Genomic DNA, 14,440 nt, shown 5'->3' on the forward strand with positions numbered 1-14,440 from the left:
ATTAGATTTATATTGAAAAATTTGCTCTTGTATCTGGGAAATGATCTTCAGTTGGTATACTAAACATAGCACAAGTTGTTAATATAATTGTTTCTTTATGATGACAGTTAATTAAAAGTTTTCATATTCTTGAACACCACCCCAAATGGAAAGGAAGAGTGGTTTTAAATTACTCGACTTCTTGTTCATTTGCGTTAACTGAGTTTATCTGCACAGTAATAAAAAATTTTGCGGGTGACTCCATCACTTGCTGGAATGCAGTGAGTGTTTGCTTTCCTGAAAATTTCAAAAGGCTTCTTGTTCCATATACTTACATTTCTGCTATTGACCACTAGATGTCAGGAGAGCCTCAGAAGCACCAGGTCAGGGCTGGTAGAAATTGCACGTTGTAAGCTCGTAGACTTTTGCATATTTCACTGTTTCCACGTGATCGATGCCAGAAGAACATGATACAGTGTGATATTATAGAAGCACGGTACAACTGGAATAATGAAATTCCAAAAATAAGCTTTTTGAAAGGAGGCTGTAATAGTTCTATTGGGTATTGTAAATGCTTCAGGTGCACTTGGTACTGCTGTTACGTTCTTGGCGTTTGGGTCTTTCTCTTTTTTTATGGAAAGATGGATTGAACTTCAATTTAAGAATATTCAGTAATCCCTCTCAGGACATACTGTAACAGCTGGTATTTTTGTGTTGTAGTAAATCGATTCCATACAACAGTCAGTAATAATTATGGCTGGGTTCTGAAAAATTCCAAAGCATTTTCAATAAATTTAGCCAAAGAAAATAACACTATTACACAAAAATTTAACTTGGAAAGTTAAACCCAGCAGTGCTACTTTGTTCCATAAAATCTTAAGTATTTTACTGGTTGGCATTCTATTAAACCATTAAAAATTCATATACACACACAGTACATGTCTGTGTTCTCAGTAGGTAATTTGGAGTATACAAGAAAGATAATTGCATTGTAGTAAGTATACAGCTTTGGAAAAATTTTAATTTTGAATGTTTATTATGAAATAAAAATTGAGAAATCTGAGTCCTTTTATGTGGCAGTATCAGCTCAAAAGTATGTTTTGATGTGGAATGTAAAAGTTTTGTTACTATTCATAGAATGAAAATGTACCAGATTGCATCAGATTGTAATTTTGTTCTGTAAGCATAAGATGACATATATGATGTATGTGATTTATTAAAGAAGAAATATTATAAATTTTTTAAGCCATTAAGGAAGTAGTAGATTGCATATCACGTATGTGTGTATATTTCTCGAACTATATGGGTAATTGGTACCATATAAATTACGACTTTTCTCATGACATAAAAACCTTAAATTGCATATATACATGTAAATAGCTGCCCATATATGTATATATATATTGCCCTAATGGTCGAGATGTATATGCATATTTTTTACAACTTTTAACTTTTTTCAATATCAGAAAAATAAATCTGTTAATTTAACTATTTAAATTACATGTGTTTTTTTTGGAGGCTTTATTGGTGTTTGAACATTTCTACCCTTGCTTTTATAAGGAATTTGCAAAGTGAAAGCTAGGTTGCTTTTTTAAACTAAGGAAAACAGCTTCTGAACTAGACATCAATAAAACCTTGCTTTGTCCTTTTTCTCTCGTTTTTAATTTTTAGCTTGTTTATATTTTCATTTGATATTTAAAATAACTGCCCTCATAGTTTTATTTCGCGTTCTTCTTTGTATGGGTTTGTGTGCGTGCCTTTATTCTATCAGCCTTTGTGATAACGTAAAGCAGATTTCAAGACATCGCAAGCAGATAGCCAGTCCAAGAAAGTGTATCGGATGGTAAATTTTTCCTATCAACTTTACTCTGACAATTAGAAAGCTACTTTAGAAGGCTTTAATGAAATTTTAGAGCTGGATTTTTTTTCAAGTAAAATTTGGCAAACTCAGTTTTCTTTATCCTGTGATATGAATCAGCAGTTTAAATGCATTAAGAATTGAAGCGAGCCTGTTTTTCCAGTGTTTATAGCATCTGTTTTCTTGCCATCCTTGATATGTCAAGTTATAATTTTAAATGAATGAATTTGCTGTTTAGTGAATTAGAGAACTTCATTGAAAAATATATTTAAATGCATCGTGTAGTTCTGATTTCTACAAAAATCTAGATGGGTTGTATTTACCATCATTAGATATTGGTGTCTTAAATTTAAACCAGATGGTCTCCTTCTAGGTGTTAGACCAATGTAAATTTTAATCTTGCTTTAATCTTTCTTTTACGTTTTAATTTTATACTGTATCACCTGAATTTAAAAAAACCTGCCATTTAGCCAGCTTCTATTGTTTGCTTATATTATGCAAGGGGCGTTAATATATTTAATTGTCAAATTTCTAAATTATCATCGCCATTTGCATGTATGGCAATTAATACTTAAGAAGATTAAATAACTTGACCTTGATCACAGATTGAGCAAGATTAGACATTAAGCCAAACTCTCGAACCCTTGTGCTTCAGCTGTCTTCTGTACTGCTTATTTTGGGATAAACTTAGGGTTGTTATGGGAAAAAAAGGCAGTATTTTTCAACATCCATCAGAGCTTGATTTTTGCTAAAATAATTTACTTATTAGCTTGAATCCTCAGGCTTAGTTTAGATTATAGTTTCTCTAAGCCTATAATAATAGCTTGCTTTAATGTTGGTGAAAACTCTTTCAAGATTATTTGCAGTTTTCAGTTAGAGAACTTTGCAGTCGTCGAATTACAATGAACTCTTTAAAAAGCACAATTAGTTCTAGGTCACTGACGATGCATATGGTCTCGGTTACACATTTGGAAACACAGCTAGAATTATGATAACAGAGGGAAGGAATTTCAGAATAGCTTTGACTTACAGAAGCTTCTTAAAGTTCTCCATATGTCTCATCAGTGGCCCCCAAACCAAATGTAAAAATCTTCAGGAAAGCTTTGACACGTGCATGAAGAGCAGTCATGTTTTCAATTAGAAATCACACATCCACATCAGAAACTCTTCTGCGGAGCATCTGCATGTTGTCTGTGGAAGGAATTCTGGAGAATTGTAATCTGTCCACGAGTATATTGGAGTAAAAAGTTTGAATTAGTTACAGACCGTTGCAATTTAATGATCCTCTTTTTATATAGATGTATGTACATGAGTGTTTCTTTTTTTTTTCCTAGAATCAGCTCATGCAACATATAAATCTCTGTTGACACGGTGGCTGCACGCTGCTGAGCTGGGGCTGCCTGTGATTTCTGCGGCGGGAGTGTGTGGAGGGCGCCCGTCCCCCTCAGCCTCCATCATGCCAGCTTTGTCCACTGGCTCTGCTAGTGACACAGGTATGTGAGCCCTGGGGACATGTCCTTCCACCTCTGCCTAAACCTTCTGGTTCTCAGGGAGGTCAGCATGGCTATTCTGTGTTCAGACAGGTCCTGTCTGTCTTATGGCCAGTGTGAAGGCCATCGGGTCACTCAGATGTATCCTTAGTCGCTGACCGTCACTGGACGGTGTCTACCAGCTGCTGCTCTCTTCACATGGGAGCCACGCATGCCAGCAATCTTGCCTTGGCTTCCTTTTGGAGTAATACCAGTATTTAATTTTTTAAAAAATTAGATATTTGAAACACACAGAAAATTCTGACAAATACCATCAGACCTGCACATACTACCCTTCACTGAAATGTAATAACAGGCATGAACTTTTGGCTTCATTTGCATTGGACGTTTTGTTTGTTTTCTTTGAGGAAGAAAACCGCCCCCCCCATCCCACCATCCCATCCGTCTGTTTTGTTTTTGTCTGGTAGCAGAGGTGAAACTGATGTGTGTATCCTGTAACTGACATACGACAGTAAGAGTTTAATTAAAACTAGAAAGCATCTTCTATTTTATAATTGGTAATTAAAACTAGTAAGCATCTTCTATTTTATAATTGGTTGTGAGATTTAGAGATATACAATATAAACATTTCCAAGAAAGCAAAAAGATCACGCACATATATATGTAAAATCTCCCTTTCTGATCAGATGGTGGTGTGTGCCCCTGTGAGGTTTTTCTGAACTCCTCAGAAGCAGCACTTTTCCGAGGTGTAGATTCCTGGATGCCTCTGACAACTTTAGGAATCAGGAGGAGCTGAGATGTAGTTTAGTGGTAGAGAATGTGCTTGGCATGTAAGCTGCTGGGTTTAATCCCTAGCACAAAGAAGGAAGAAAAGGAAGGAAGGAAGGAAGGATGGAAAGAAGAAAAGAAAGAAAGAAAACTAAAGTGTGTGTGGGTTTGGGGTTGTGCAGTGCTTTTTTGTGATCTCTCAAAAGAAGCAATGACATATGACGACTAAAACAAGAATGCTCCATGCTGGGCTGCCCCACAGGGTTCTACTGTCCCAGACTTTCACCAGCCGAGGTAGCGGTCTCACTGGTACCATATTTTCAGAAAGAGCTGAAGGACTAGTTTTATGTTGTGTTACGTTACATTGATATTTTCTTTTGCAGCATTTGCAAATACCATTTTTTTGTTATTTTCAGTCATATCCACACTTAAGTTTTGGTAAGTTTTATCTCATCTTCATCCATGAAAAATGATTTTTTTCCAATGAGATTCATACTGACGGTTAGCTTTGGTTAGGAAGAAATTCTGATTGTCAAATTATATAAAATGTTTTCTTTCCCCAGATATTAACTTAGCAACCATTAATGTGTGAATTTTTCTTTTTAGTTTTATGTAGTCCCATACTGTGTTTTATTACATAAAATTGAGTAATTTAACTTTCCATAGTGGTTTGGGAAATTATAGATAAAATTTATTTGAACCATAAATTTACTGCAGCTAGTCACAAAAAATGTGTTAGTTTAATTGAAAGCAAAATATTATTGTTTACATATAACTCAAAGGATGATAAAATGGAGTATTTGTGAGTTATGGGTCAGTTTAGGTGTCAGTTTTGAAAAACAGCATATAAGCTATTTGGAATTTGCAGAGGACTTTTCCACGCATAACCGTCTAGTGTAGTGCTAATCTGAAGTGCCAACCTGATTAACACTTAGTTTGTGCAGTTTTTGACTTTGTGTCCCAGCAAAGTTTGAGTCAGGCACCAAAGTGTGGTCTTTACATCTGATGTCTGTAGTCGCCTTCTGAGTCCTCCTTGTCAGAGATGGTTGAGCAGTCTGAAAGTCATTTTTTTTTATCATAAGCATAGCTTAGCAGCATTGTTGTTGTTGACCTATCATCAGGTCTGCAGCAGAATAAAATTTAGAGTGTAAGTGACAGAGGCCCATGATATGGGGAAAACTGTGATTAAACAAGTGCAGCATGAAAACATGAACTTTTTTTTGCAATAAACACTTGTATAGTCTGGAGTGTAGCTCAGTGAAATAGCACATGCTTAGCACATGTGAAGCCCTGGCTTTGATCCCCAGTGGGGGTGAGTGGGAGAGAGAGAGAGAGAGAGAGAGAGAGAGAGAGAGAGAGAGAGAGAGAGAGAAAGGGACACTGTTTTCATTTAATGACCGTTCATTCCTCTGTGATTATCTATTTATATGCCTTCCCCATCTTTGTTTGTATATATGTATGATTCTATGTATTTATTTATAGTTTATAATTTATTTCTGGGATTTCTTAATTTGTTCCTTTGTGTATTAATCCTTTGAGCCTTGTAGGTTGAACACTGTTTTCTTTGATCAGCCGTCTATCTGCCCCTCTTTGAATAATACTTTTTATTTTATAGAGCTGAAAACTTATGCAGTCAAATCACTCTTTGGTTATTACAGTTTTTCTTCTGCTTAAGCAGACTTTTCTTATCTCAAGATGATGGAGACAGTCTCTGAAGATTTTTTTCTAATGGTTTGGAAGCTATGTTTTTACACATTTGGAATTTTAACCTAACTGCAATTTGTATGTGGAGGAAGTGATCAAATGTAATCTTACTTAATTTTGTTTTCCTGCGTGGCTTATAAGTTCCCCAGAACCACTTACTCAGCATTCCATTCTTTCACATAAATCTGTGGTTCCTCTTCAGTCATGTATCAGCATATGTTCTGGTTGTAACGATCTGTTGATTTTGTCTTAAAAACTGTTTAGTTCATGAATTTTTATCACAATTTTAGAATTACAGAAAAATTACAGAAATAGTACAGGGAGTCCCACAGACCTCACTCTTAGTTTCCTTTATTGACGTCTTGTTTAGTATTTAAATTAAATTGCTGAAAGAATATTCATACATTGATAGTAACAGAAATCTGTATTTGATTCAGACTTTCTTAGTTTTTCTCTAACGTCCTGGTTTTTGTTCTGAGATTTCATTTGGAATACGATATTGTGTCAGTTGTCAGGTGCTGTGAAGCTCCTTTTGGATTGGATGGGTTCTCCCTTCCCTTGAATTTGATGACCTTGACAGTGTTGAGGAGGACTCCCCGGATACATTGTAGGGTTCTCCTCTATTTGAATTTGTCTGATTTTTTTTTTTATTCACAAAGAGGCTGGGGTTGGGTGTTTTGGGGAGTAAAATCAAAGAGATAAAGTATGATTGTCATCAGATCAGATTAAAGATACCTACTGTCAACCTGATTTGTGACCCTTAGCTGTTAACGCTGATCAGCTGGCTAAAGTCCTGTTGAGTTTTTTCCTTTGTAATTTTTTTTTTTACCTTTTTTCTTTGTATTTTTTTATTTAATTATTTATTTATTTGTCTTTTTCGTTTTTATCGGTACCAGGAATCGAACTCACGACTGCCTGCTTGTAAGGCAGGCGCTTATGCCACTGAGCTAAATCCCCAGCCCTTTTTTTTTTTTTTTTAAATTTTTATTTTGCAAGTATGCAACAGAATAAGTCAGAATAAAGCCAACTAAGATCGTACAGTGAAATTGGTACAGAACTTCACAACAGGTTACTGGGATAACAGTAATAGGTATCACATTATATTTTGTTATCTTTATAATAGTTGTTCTTTCAATCCTGTATATCAAAATGAGATGAAATATAGAACACTATAGAACTTATCAAAACAGAATATTGAATAGAGCAGTACCATTAATCAGAAAAGAGCAAAATAGTAATAAAAATATTTGCCTTCAAAGAAATGGTAGAAGGGAGGAAGGAAGACCCCCTTATTTGCTATGGTCAATCTCCTAGGAGATGCTCAGATTTCTGGTTCCCACTTGCTAATGGGCGAATCCCTAGCCCTTTTTTTTTTTTTTAAATTTTAAAGAGAAAACAAATCCCCAATATAACAGAGTTTCAAAACAGGCTAGTAGGAGAGTTTCCAGAATTAATACATTGTGTATTGTTGTCTTTGTAGTAGTTATTCAGAGTTCCAGATATAGACATGATACCTTATTCAAACGATACTAGCACAAACCTTTCTTTTCAGTGAATTAAGAGAAACTGGCTGTAAGGTTATCTTAATTGTCTTGTGTAGAAATACATCTTTTTCTTTTACCTTCCCTTCTTTTCCCCTTTCCCCTATCATGGTTTGTCTTTTGTTTTTAACAGTTTCTTCCCAATTCATCATATGTATTGTACATTTTGGGTCTTATTTACTTGTTCAGTTTCTCACACTAGTGAGACAATAAGTTCCCCAGAACCACTTACTCAGCATTCCATTCTTTTACATATTTTTACGTTTATACATGAGTCTGATTTATTTCATTTATTTATTTATATGGTTTCCAGTTGCTTCTATTTTCCTATGAAAGTCTCCAGTTCATCCTTCTTTGTGACTGGGTAGTACTCCATTATATAAAAAACACATCTTTTTAATCTGTTCCTCGGTTGGTGTTTGTGTTTTTTCTTTCCTCTTTTTTGATGAGATTGGCTAATGGTTTACAATTTTATTTATTTTTTCAAAGCACCTTTTTGATTCATTGATTCTGTGTATTGTTTTCTTAGTCTCTATTGCATTAATTTTTGTTCTTACAATTTTCTCCTTCCCATGAGTTTGGCTTTGATTTGTTCTTTTTCTAGAAGTTTGAGGTTCAACACTAGGTGGTTTATTTGAGTTCATTTAGTTTTCCTGATGTGTAAGTTCATCGCTACAAATTTCCCTTGCAGGACTGTTCTATTTGCATCCCATAAGCTTCAGTATATTATATTGGTGCTTTTGTTTAATTGTGTATGCTGTTTAATTTCATCTTTAAAATCCTCTATGACTCATGGTTTGTTCAGAAGAGTGTTGTTTAATTTCCACATTTTTTGATGTAGTTTTTGTGTTTTCTTTATTGTTGATTTCCAGTTTCATTGAGCTTTGGTTAGATTGAAAGCATGGAATGATTTCAGTTTCTTGACATTTACTTACACATGTTTTGTCAGCTAATATGCAGTCTGTTTTGGAGAGTGTCCCATGTGCAACTGAGAAGAACCTGTATTCTGATGTTTTGGGGTGGGACATTCTGTAAATATCTACCAAGTCCATTTGTTCACAGGTTTGGTTTAATTCTAATATTTCTTTGTTGATTTCTTGTCTAGTTGACCTATTTGTGAGAGTGAATATTAAAGTACCCTCTACAATTGTATTAGTGCTTATTTGGATTTTCATGTTTATTCATATTGGTTTTATATACTTTGGTCCATAAATCTTTATGATTGTTATCTCTTCTTAGAGTTTCCATTAACAAGATTGAAGTAACTTTCTTTGTTTCTTTTGATTAGTTTTGGTGTAAAGTTTGCATTGTCTGTAAATAGAATAGTTACCCCAGCTTTTTCTGGGTTCCTGTGGCATGGAGAATTGTTTTCCATCCTTTGATTTTTAATCTGTGAATTTCTTTTTGGGTTATATGTGTTTCTTGAATGCCCCATATGGTTGGATATTGCTTTTTGATCCATTCTGCCAGTCTATTTCTTTTGACTGGTGAGTTGAGACTACTTATATTGGTGGTTATAAGTGATACGTATTGACTTTTCTTTTTCATGCTGTTTTCTTGTCTTTTTTTTTTTTTGGTTTGTTTGTCTTACCTGAGGCTTCTTTCTATTGTGTTCATGTGTTTGTGGTCTTTCTTAACTCTTTCTAATATGTCCTTCACCTTACTCTGTAAAGATGGTTTGGTGGTCATAAATTTCTTCAGTCATTGTCATGGAAATATCTTATTTCTCCATCAATGTTGACAGATACATCATAAATTTCTTCAGTCATTGTCATGGAAATATCTTATTTCTCCATCAATGTTGACAGGTACATCAGTCTGGGTTGAAGATTGTTTTCCTTTAGGACTTGAAATATCCCACTCTGTGGGGGCTGGGGATTTAGCTCTGCGGCATAAGTGCCTGCCTTGCAAGCAGGCAGTCGTGAGTTCGATCCCCAGTACCGATAAAAAGGAAAAAGACAAAAAAAAAAAAAAAAAAAAAAAAAAAGTCCCACTCTGTGCTCTTCTTGATTTGAGAGTTTGTGTTGAGAAATCTGCTGTGATCCTGATGGACTTTCCTTTATAGGTGATAAGTTTCTTTTTTTCTAGCTGCTTTTAATAGTTTGTTCTTGTAATGCTTTTCTGGAATCTTGATTATTATATGCCTTCGTATAGATTTATTTTGGTTTTGGCTATTTGAAATTGTATATGCTGTATTTATTTTATGTCAGATTCTTTATTCACGTTAGGGAAGTTTTCTGTCATTTTTGTGAAGAGGTTTTTAATGGCTTTGCACTGCCTTCAGATTTCCCACTGATTCCAATCAGTCTTTTGCTTTTCTTTGTTTCATCTTGTAGTGATTGGATTGATTTTTTTGTGGTCTGTTATATATAAGATATTTTTCTTTTCCTGGTTGCTAGTTGAGTTCTTGTCTTCTAGATCTGATATTTTATCCTTGCCTTTATTCAGTCTGCTGTGTACCCTTCCAGTGGTGTTTGTAATCTCCTGTATTTCTGTTTGGATCCATTTCATCGATTCTGTTTCTATGTTTGGCATTCATGGTTTCCATCCTTTTCCCGAGCTCTCTATTTGTTTATCTGTGTCTGCTTTAATAGCGTCTTTCATTTTGATAGTCATTTCTTTTTGCACCTTAGAGATTATTTTTTGTATGGCCTCTTCCATTTGTTTTTTCAGTTCGGCTGTCATTTTAAAGAGTTTGCTATTTCCTCTTATTTCTTTGTGCTCTGGACTTACCCTGGGTGAGCTGGGTGTTTTACTTTTTCATCTTGTCATTTTCTATTTATTTTCTATTTTACTTTGTTTTCTGTGTTGATGTTTGTAGATTTCTCATGTTATATAGCCTTATCAGTGGTGTCAAGGCTTTCCTAGGAGGTAATGTCTGTCTTTATGTCTGTCCCAAGAACCTACCTTCTCAATGTATTACAACAGAGGAATTGCTATCCATTTGACTTAGGGTCCATTCCTTTAGTACTGGACTATGTTGATGGTTATGAGCCTTTACAATCAGAGTTGTCACACAGGGAAAACCTGGTTATAGCATGTATGACATACTGGTTATACCTGCTATAGTATATAGTATAGTGGTTCAGATGGCCATAACAATAGACTCAGCTGTAGTCTGGGTATTGACAAACTGTGGTAAATATTAGCCTGATCCTGATATTTACAACTGGAAGATAAAGATTTACAGAAATACAATATAATTCAACTTACACCAGGACAACTATAGAATAAAAGTTTATAGAAATATAATCCACTTTTATATAATAAAAGTTTATAGAAATATAATCCAGCTTACCCCAGGAACTTGGATGAAGTGATTTTCCACTTAGTAGAGTAATGTTCCCCTTTGTGTATGTGAGGGGGTGTTTCAAGAGGATGGGAGTACGATGGAGAGATGAGTGAGGTTAAATATAGTAGGACCAAGGCTGGCGCACACGGGATGGATCATCCAGGGTTTGAGTAATTGTAGGGCACAGGAGAGAAGGATTAGAGGAGAAGGCCCAGGTGTTTTGAAATGAACAAGAAAGAGAAGAGACAAAGTATCATAAAGTCAATGAGGTGGTTTTTAAGAAAGGAAGAGGATGGGTAGAATAAAACAAAAAGAAAAGTTAGATATCTAAATCATGAATGAGAAAGAAAAGAAGGAAGAAATAAAAAGGAAAAGAAAGAAAAGAAGAAAGATAAATGAAAGTAGTGAAATTCCTCTAGGGTCTACAGTTCTGTGGTGTGGCCTAAGCCAGATCCCAGAAATTTGTTCTCTGGCCAGGATTACAAATGGAGTTTTGTGGGGTTTGGGTCTGATCTTCATCACTAGATTTGGGGGATGGGATTAGTTTTCTGTGGCTGGAGTTCTCTCTAGACATTTAGAAAAGAAAAAGAAAAAAAAAAGCGAAGGAGGGAGACAGACAGACAGACAGACAGAGAATACAAGAAAAGAGAAGGAGATGATTGTAACCCGCCAGCTTCTATTCTTTGTGTCATTGTCCCCAAGCACACACTGGTTCTCCTAACCTACCACCTGTTGGCTGGTTTTATTACTGTTGCTTGAGACATTTCCGCACCTCAAGTTTCATCCGTCCTTTGCCAGGGCCCTACTGCGTGGCTGGCGTTCCCGCGGGTCGCTGGGCCCTGAGTCCTGCCAGTGGAAAGGGTGGGGTGGAGGATGGATCTCAGACTCCTCTTCATGGCCTGCACCATCCAGTGACAATTGAGTTTTTTCATTGAAAAGTACTCTTTTTCTACCCTTTCTGTATGTAACTTTGGAGGGAAGTCCTGTGTGCAGCTCACACATTTGAAAAAGTGGTGTGTTCTGTTTTCTTTCCTTTAAGGTGAAGTATCTACATAAATTACTTTGAGACTTGTTGTCTTTTCTTCCCCATTGTTTTATTCCTTCATTTATTCACACCGGTGTTACCTCATGAATATTTATTTTATACACTGAATTATAGTCCAACACTAGTTTCTTTCTTTTCTTTTCTTTTTTTTTTTTTGTCTTTTTTGTTTTTACTGGTACCGGGGATTGAACTCACGACTGCCTGCTTGCAAGGCAGGCGCTTATGCCGCTGAGCTAAATCCCCAGCCCCAACACTAGTTTATTTTGTTGCTCACATTTTTCACAGCTTTGGCCACTGGGGTTCTTTCCCTTGGCACCTTGATTAAGCCTGTAATCAATGTGTGCGCTTCCCTGTTTTTTTCCTAGCACTTCCTTACTTGTGCATCAAAGATGCTCCCAGCTCATCTTACACATTTCCTACCTTCGTTCTAGAATTAGTTATTTATCTAATGAGCTGTAGTTCCTTCTGTGGAAAGTGGGATTAGAAATTTGAATCTGAGTAATAGATTTGCTCATTGCTTTCTGAAGTGTTATTTTAGGCTTTCTCAGCTGACAAAGCAAAGAAATTATGCGTGCATCCTGACCCAGGCATAAACAGTTGTGTGCATATGTGAACATTTCTATGTGCAATCAACTGTAGCTATTGGTAGTTGCTTCCACAACAGTGAAAATTCCTACATCCACCATCCATATCTATCATCCATTTACTTTTTTGTTGGTACCGAAATTGAACTCATGATCTTGCACTTGCCAGGTAAGTGCTGTGCCGCTGAGCTAAAGCCGAGGCCCCACGATCTACTTAATGGTTCAAGTCTGATAGTAGTATCAGAGTTGCTGACTTGTGGGAAACAACTTTCATCAACTAGAGTTGATTTAAATTACTTTTATTTCTCTAATAGTGCCATACTTTTTGTAATCTCATGGAGTAATTCTTTTTCTGTATAATACCTGTGTTAGTTTTAGTTTTATAATTTTATTAGATATGATTTATACAATCAAATATGATATATATGTATATATATGTATACAGAATGTAAAATTATATATATGTATATATATGTATACAGAATGTAAAATTTTTACAAGTTCAGTTTGAAAAGTGCTTATGATGTCAATATTCTCGAGACTCCACTGAGGTTAGGAATTTGAGCACCCTGTGATAATACGGAGGCTGACCATATGCTGAGGTACAGTGGTTGTCTCAGGGAAAGTTCTTTCAAAAGTGTTCAAAATGATGTTAGCATTTTTGCAAGGCAAGAAATGTGTTTGGTCTCAGCTTTTTAAAGATGTAAACTGAATATCCAGACTTGCTTATTTATCTGATATCTTTAGTATTTTTAATGACCTTAAGGCTTCTGTGCAATGAAAAAATGCAATGTGTTTTTCAATGGCAGACAAGATAAAGGACAAAAAGAAAAGCCAGAGAGTGGGAAAAGCAGTTTCTGAAGATTGTTATGACATGTTCCACAGTTTAACAACAATCACTGGTGAAGCCGATAATCTCAATAGCGCACATCTGCAGAAAGTTGTCAGTGAACATCTTACACATTTGATAGAGTATCTTGATTTTTATTTTCCATCAAAAGAGGATCCACATAGAGGAAATTCATGGATCCAAAGCCCATTTCTCTCATTAAAAGATAATTTGAATTTAACTGCAGCCCTCCAGTTAAGTTATTGGAGCTAGCTTCTGGAAAAAAGTGGAAAATAAAATTTGAAAATACAGAAAAAAAAAAAAAGAAATCAAACACCTTGAAAGCATCTGTTTATCAGTCACAGTGGCCTCAGAGGTGAACAGGGAAAAGAAAAGATTCTTACTTCATGCTATACATAGTGTACAGTTTACAATTAGACTAAGCCAATGTGGTTTAAGTTTACTTATTGAACTTTATAAAGTGATTAGACTGAAGGTGAATAGTATTTATTTAGAATGAGAAATAATTATACCAAATTACAGATATTAACAAATGGATACATATAACAAGTATTTTGAGTTCTAGGGAAAAAGCATAATCTTGCATACATTTACTGCCTGACACACTCTCTTTAATAGTTTCCTTCTGTATTATTTGGTTCTCTACCCTCTGGTTACTTTTTATATATAATATGGTCTTTAAAAGATGAGAATAGCTATCCAATCCTTTCTACATTATTCATGAAGTTATTTTTCTTGATAATTTGGATGCCAATAGCATTCAACTTCACAGGAAAATCCTGAGAAACTCTACTTTGCATGATACTCAGTAAAAGAGAAAAAGGATCAGTGGTACATTTTTGAATGTATTCCAGACAGAAGAAGAAAATTTTCCATTTTTACCAGAGCTATGAGAATGGCTTCGGCAGCACACCTTTTTGTGACTGATAATTGGTAGAAGATTTGCAAACTGGTTCCTGGCTTGTTACACTGCATGGCAGCCTTCTACTTTCTGTGCTGGGGCTGTGGACATGTTCATATCATGGTACATACTTGGAACCTGCATCTTCTGTTTAAACCAACTTGGTCACCACATTGGGTTGCTGGAGCAACCTTCAAATCTTTTTCCAGTGATGGCTAACAATGTTACACATATACAGCACTAAGAAACTAAGCCCACTACATAATTACATTCCCACTAAACGCAAATTAAATTTATCTTCAGTGGCAAATCATCCTTAATTAGATTTTCCCAAACCCACCAGCCTTGATGCATTCTTTGGTGACATGTTTTCTCACTCCCTGTGCTCTTCTCTTCCCAGAAGTTGTTAATTTGTATGTATGTAGTTG

The 14,440-nt window shown here is 35.4% G+C and overlaps 1 protein-coding gene across 4 annotated transcripts in view; it reads left to right on the top strand.

The window, feature by feature from the left end:
* Mpp7 (MAGUK p55 scaffold protein 7) overlaps positions 1-14,440 on the top strand; it is a 211,763-nt gene that overhangs the window by 57,859 nt on the left and 139,464 nt on the right. For 3 of the 4 annotated variants that reach the window (XM_063253710.1, XM_013151266.3, XM_063253711.1), the window contains exon 2: positions 3,172-3,330. The exons of the other annotated variant lie outside the window; for it this stretch is intronic. In XM_063253710.1, the coding sequence (XP_063109780.1) occupies positions 3,294-3,330 (37 nt within the window). In that variant the 5' untranslated portion in view covers positions 3,172-3,293. The remainder of the gene's footprint in view (positions 1-3,171; positions 3,331-14,440) is intronic. 4 annotated transcript variants of the gene reach the window in all.

Source organism: Cavia porcellus, unplaced genomic scaffold (assembly GCF_034190915.1).
Source record: "Cavia porcellus strain 051 isolate PalLab524CR breed Dunkin Hartley unplaced genomic scaffold, mCavPor4.1 scaffold_7, whole genome shotgun sequence".
NCBI lineage: Eukaryota > Metazoa > Chordata > Mammalia > Rodentia > Caviidae > Cavia > Cavia porcellus.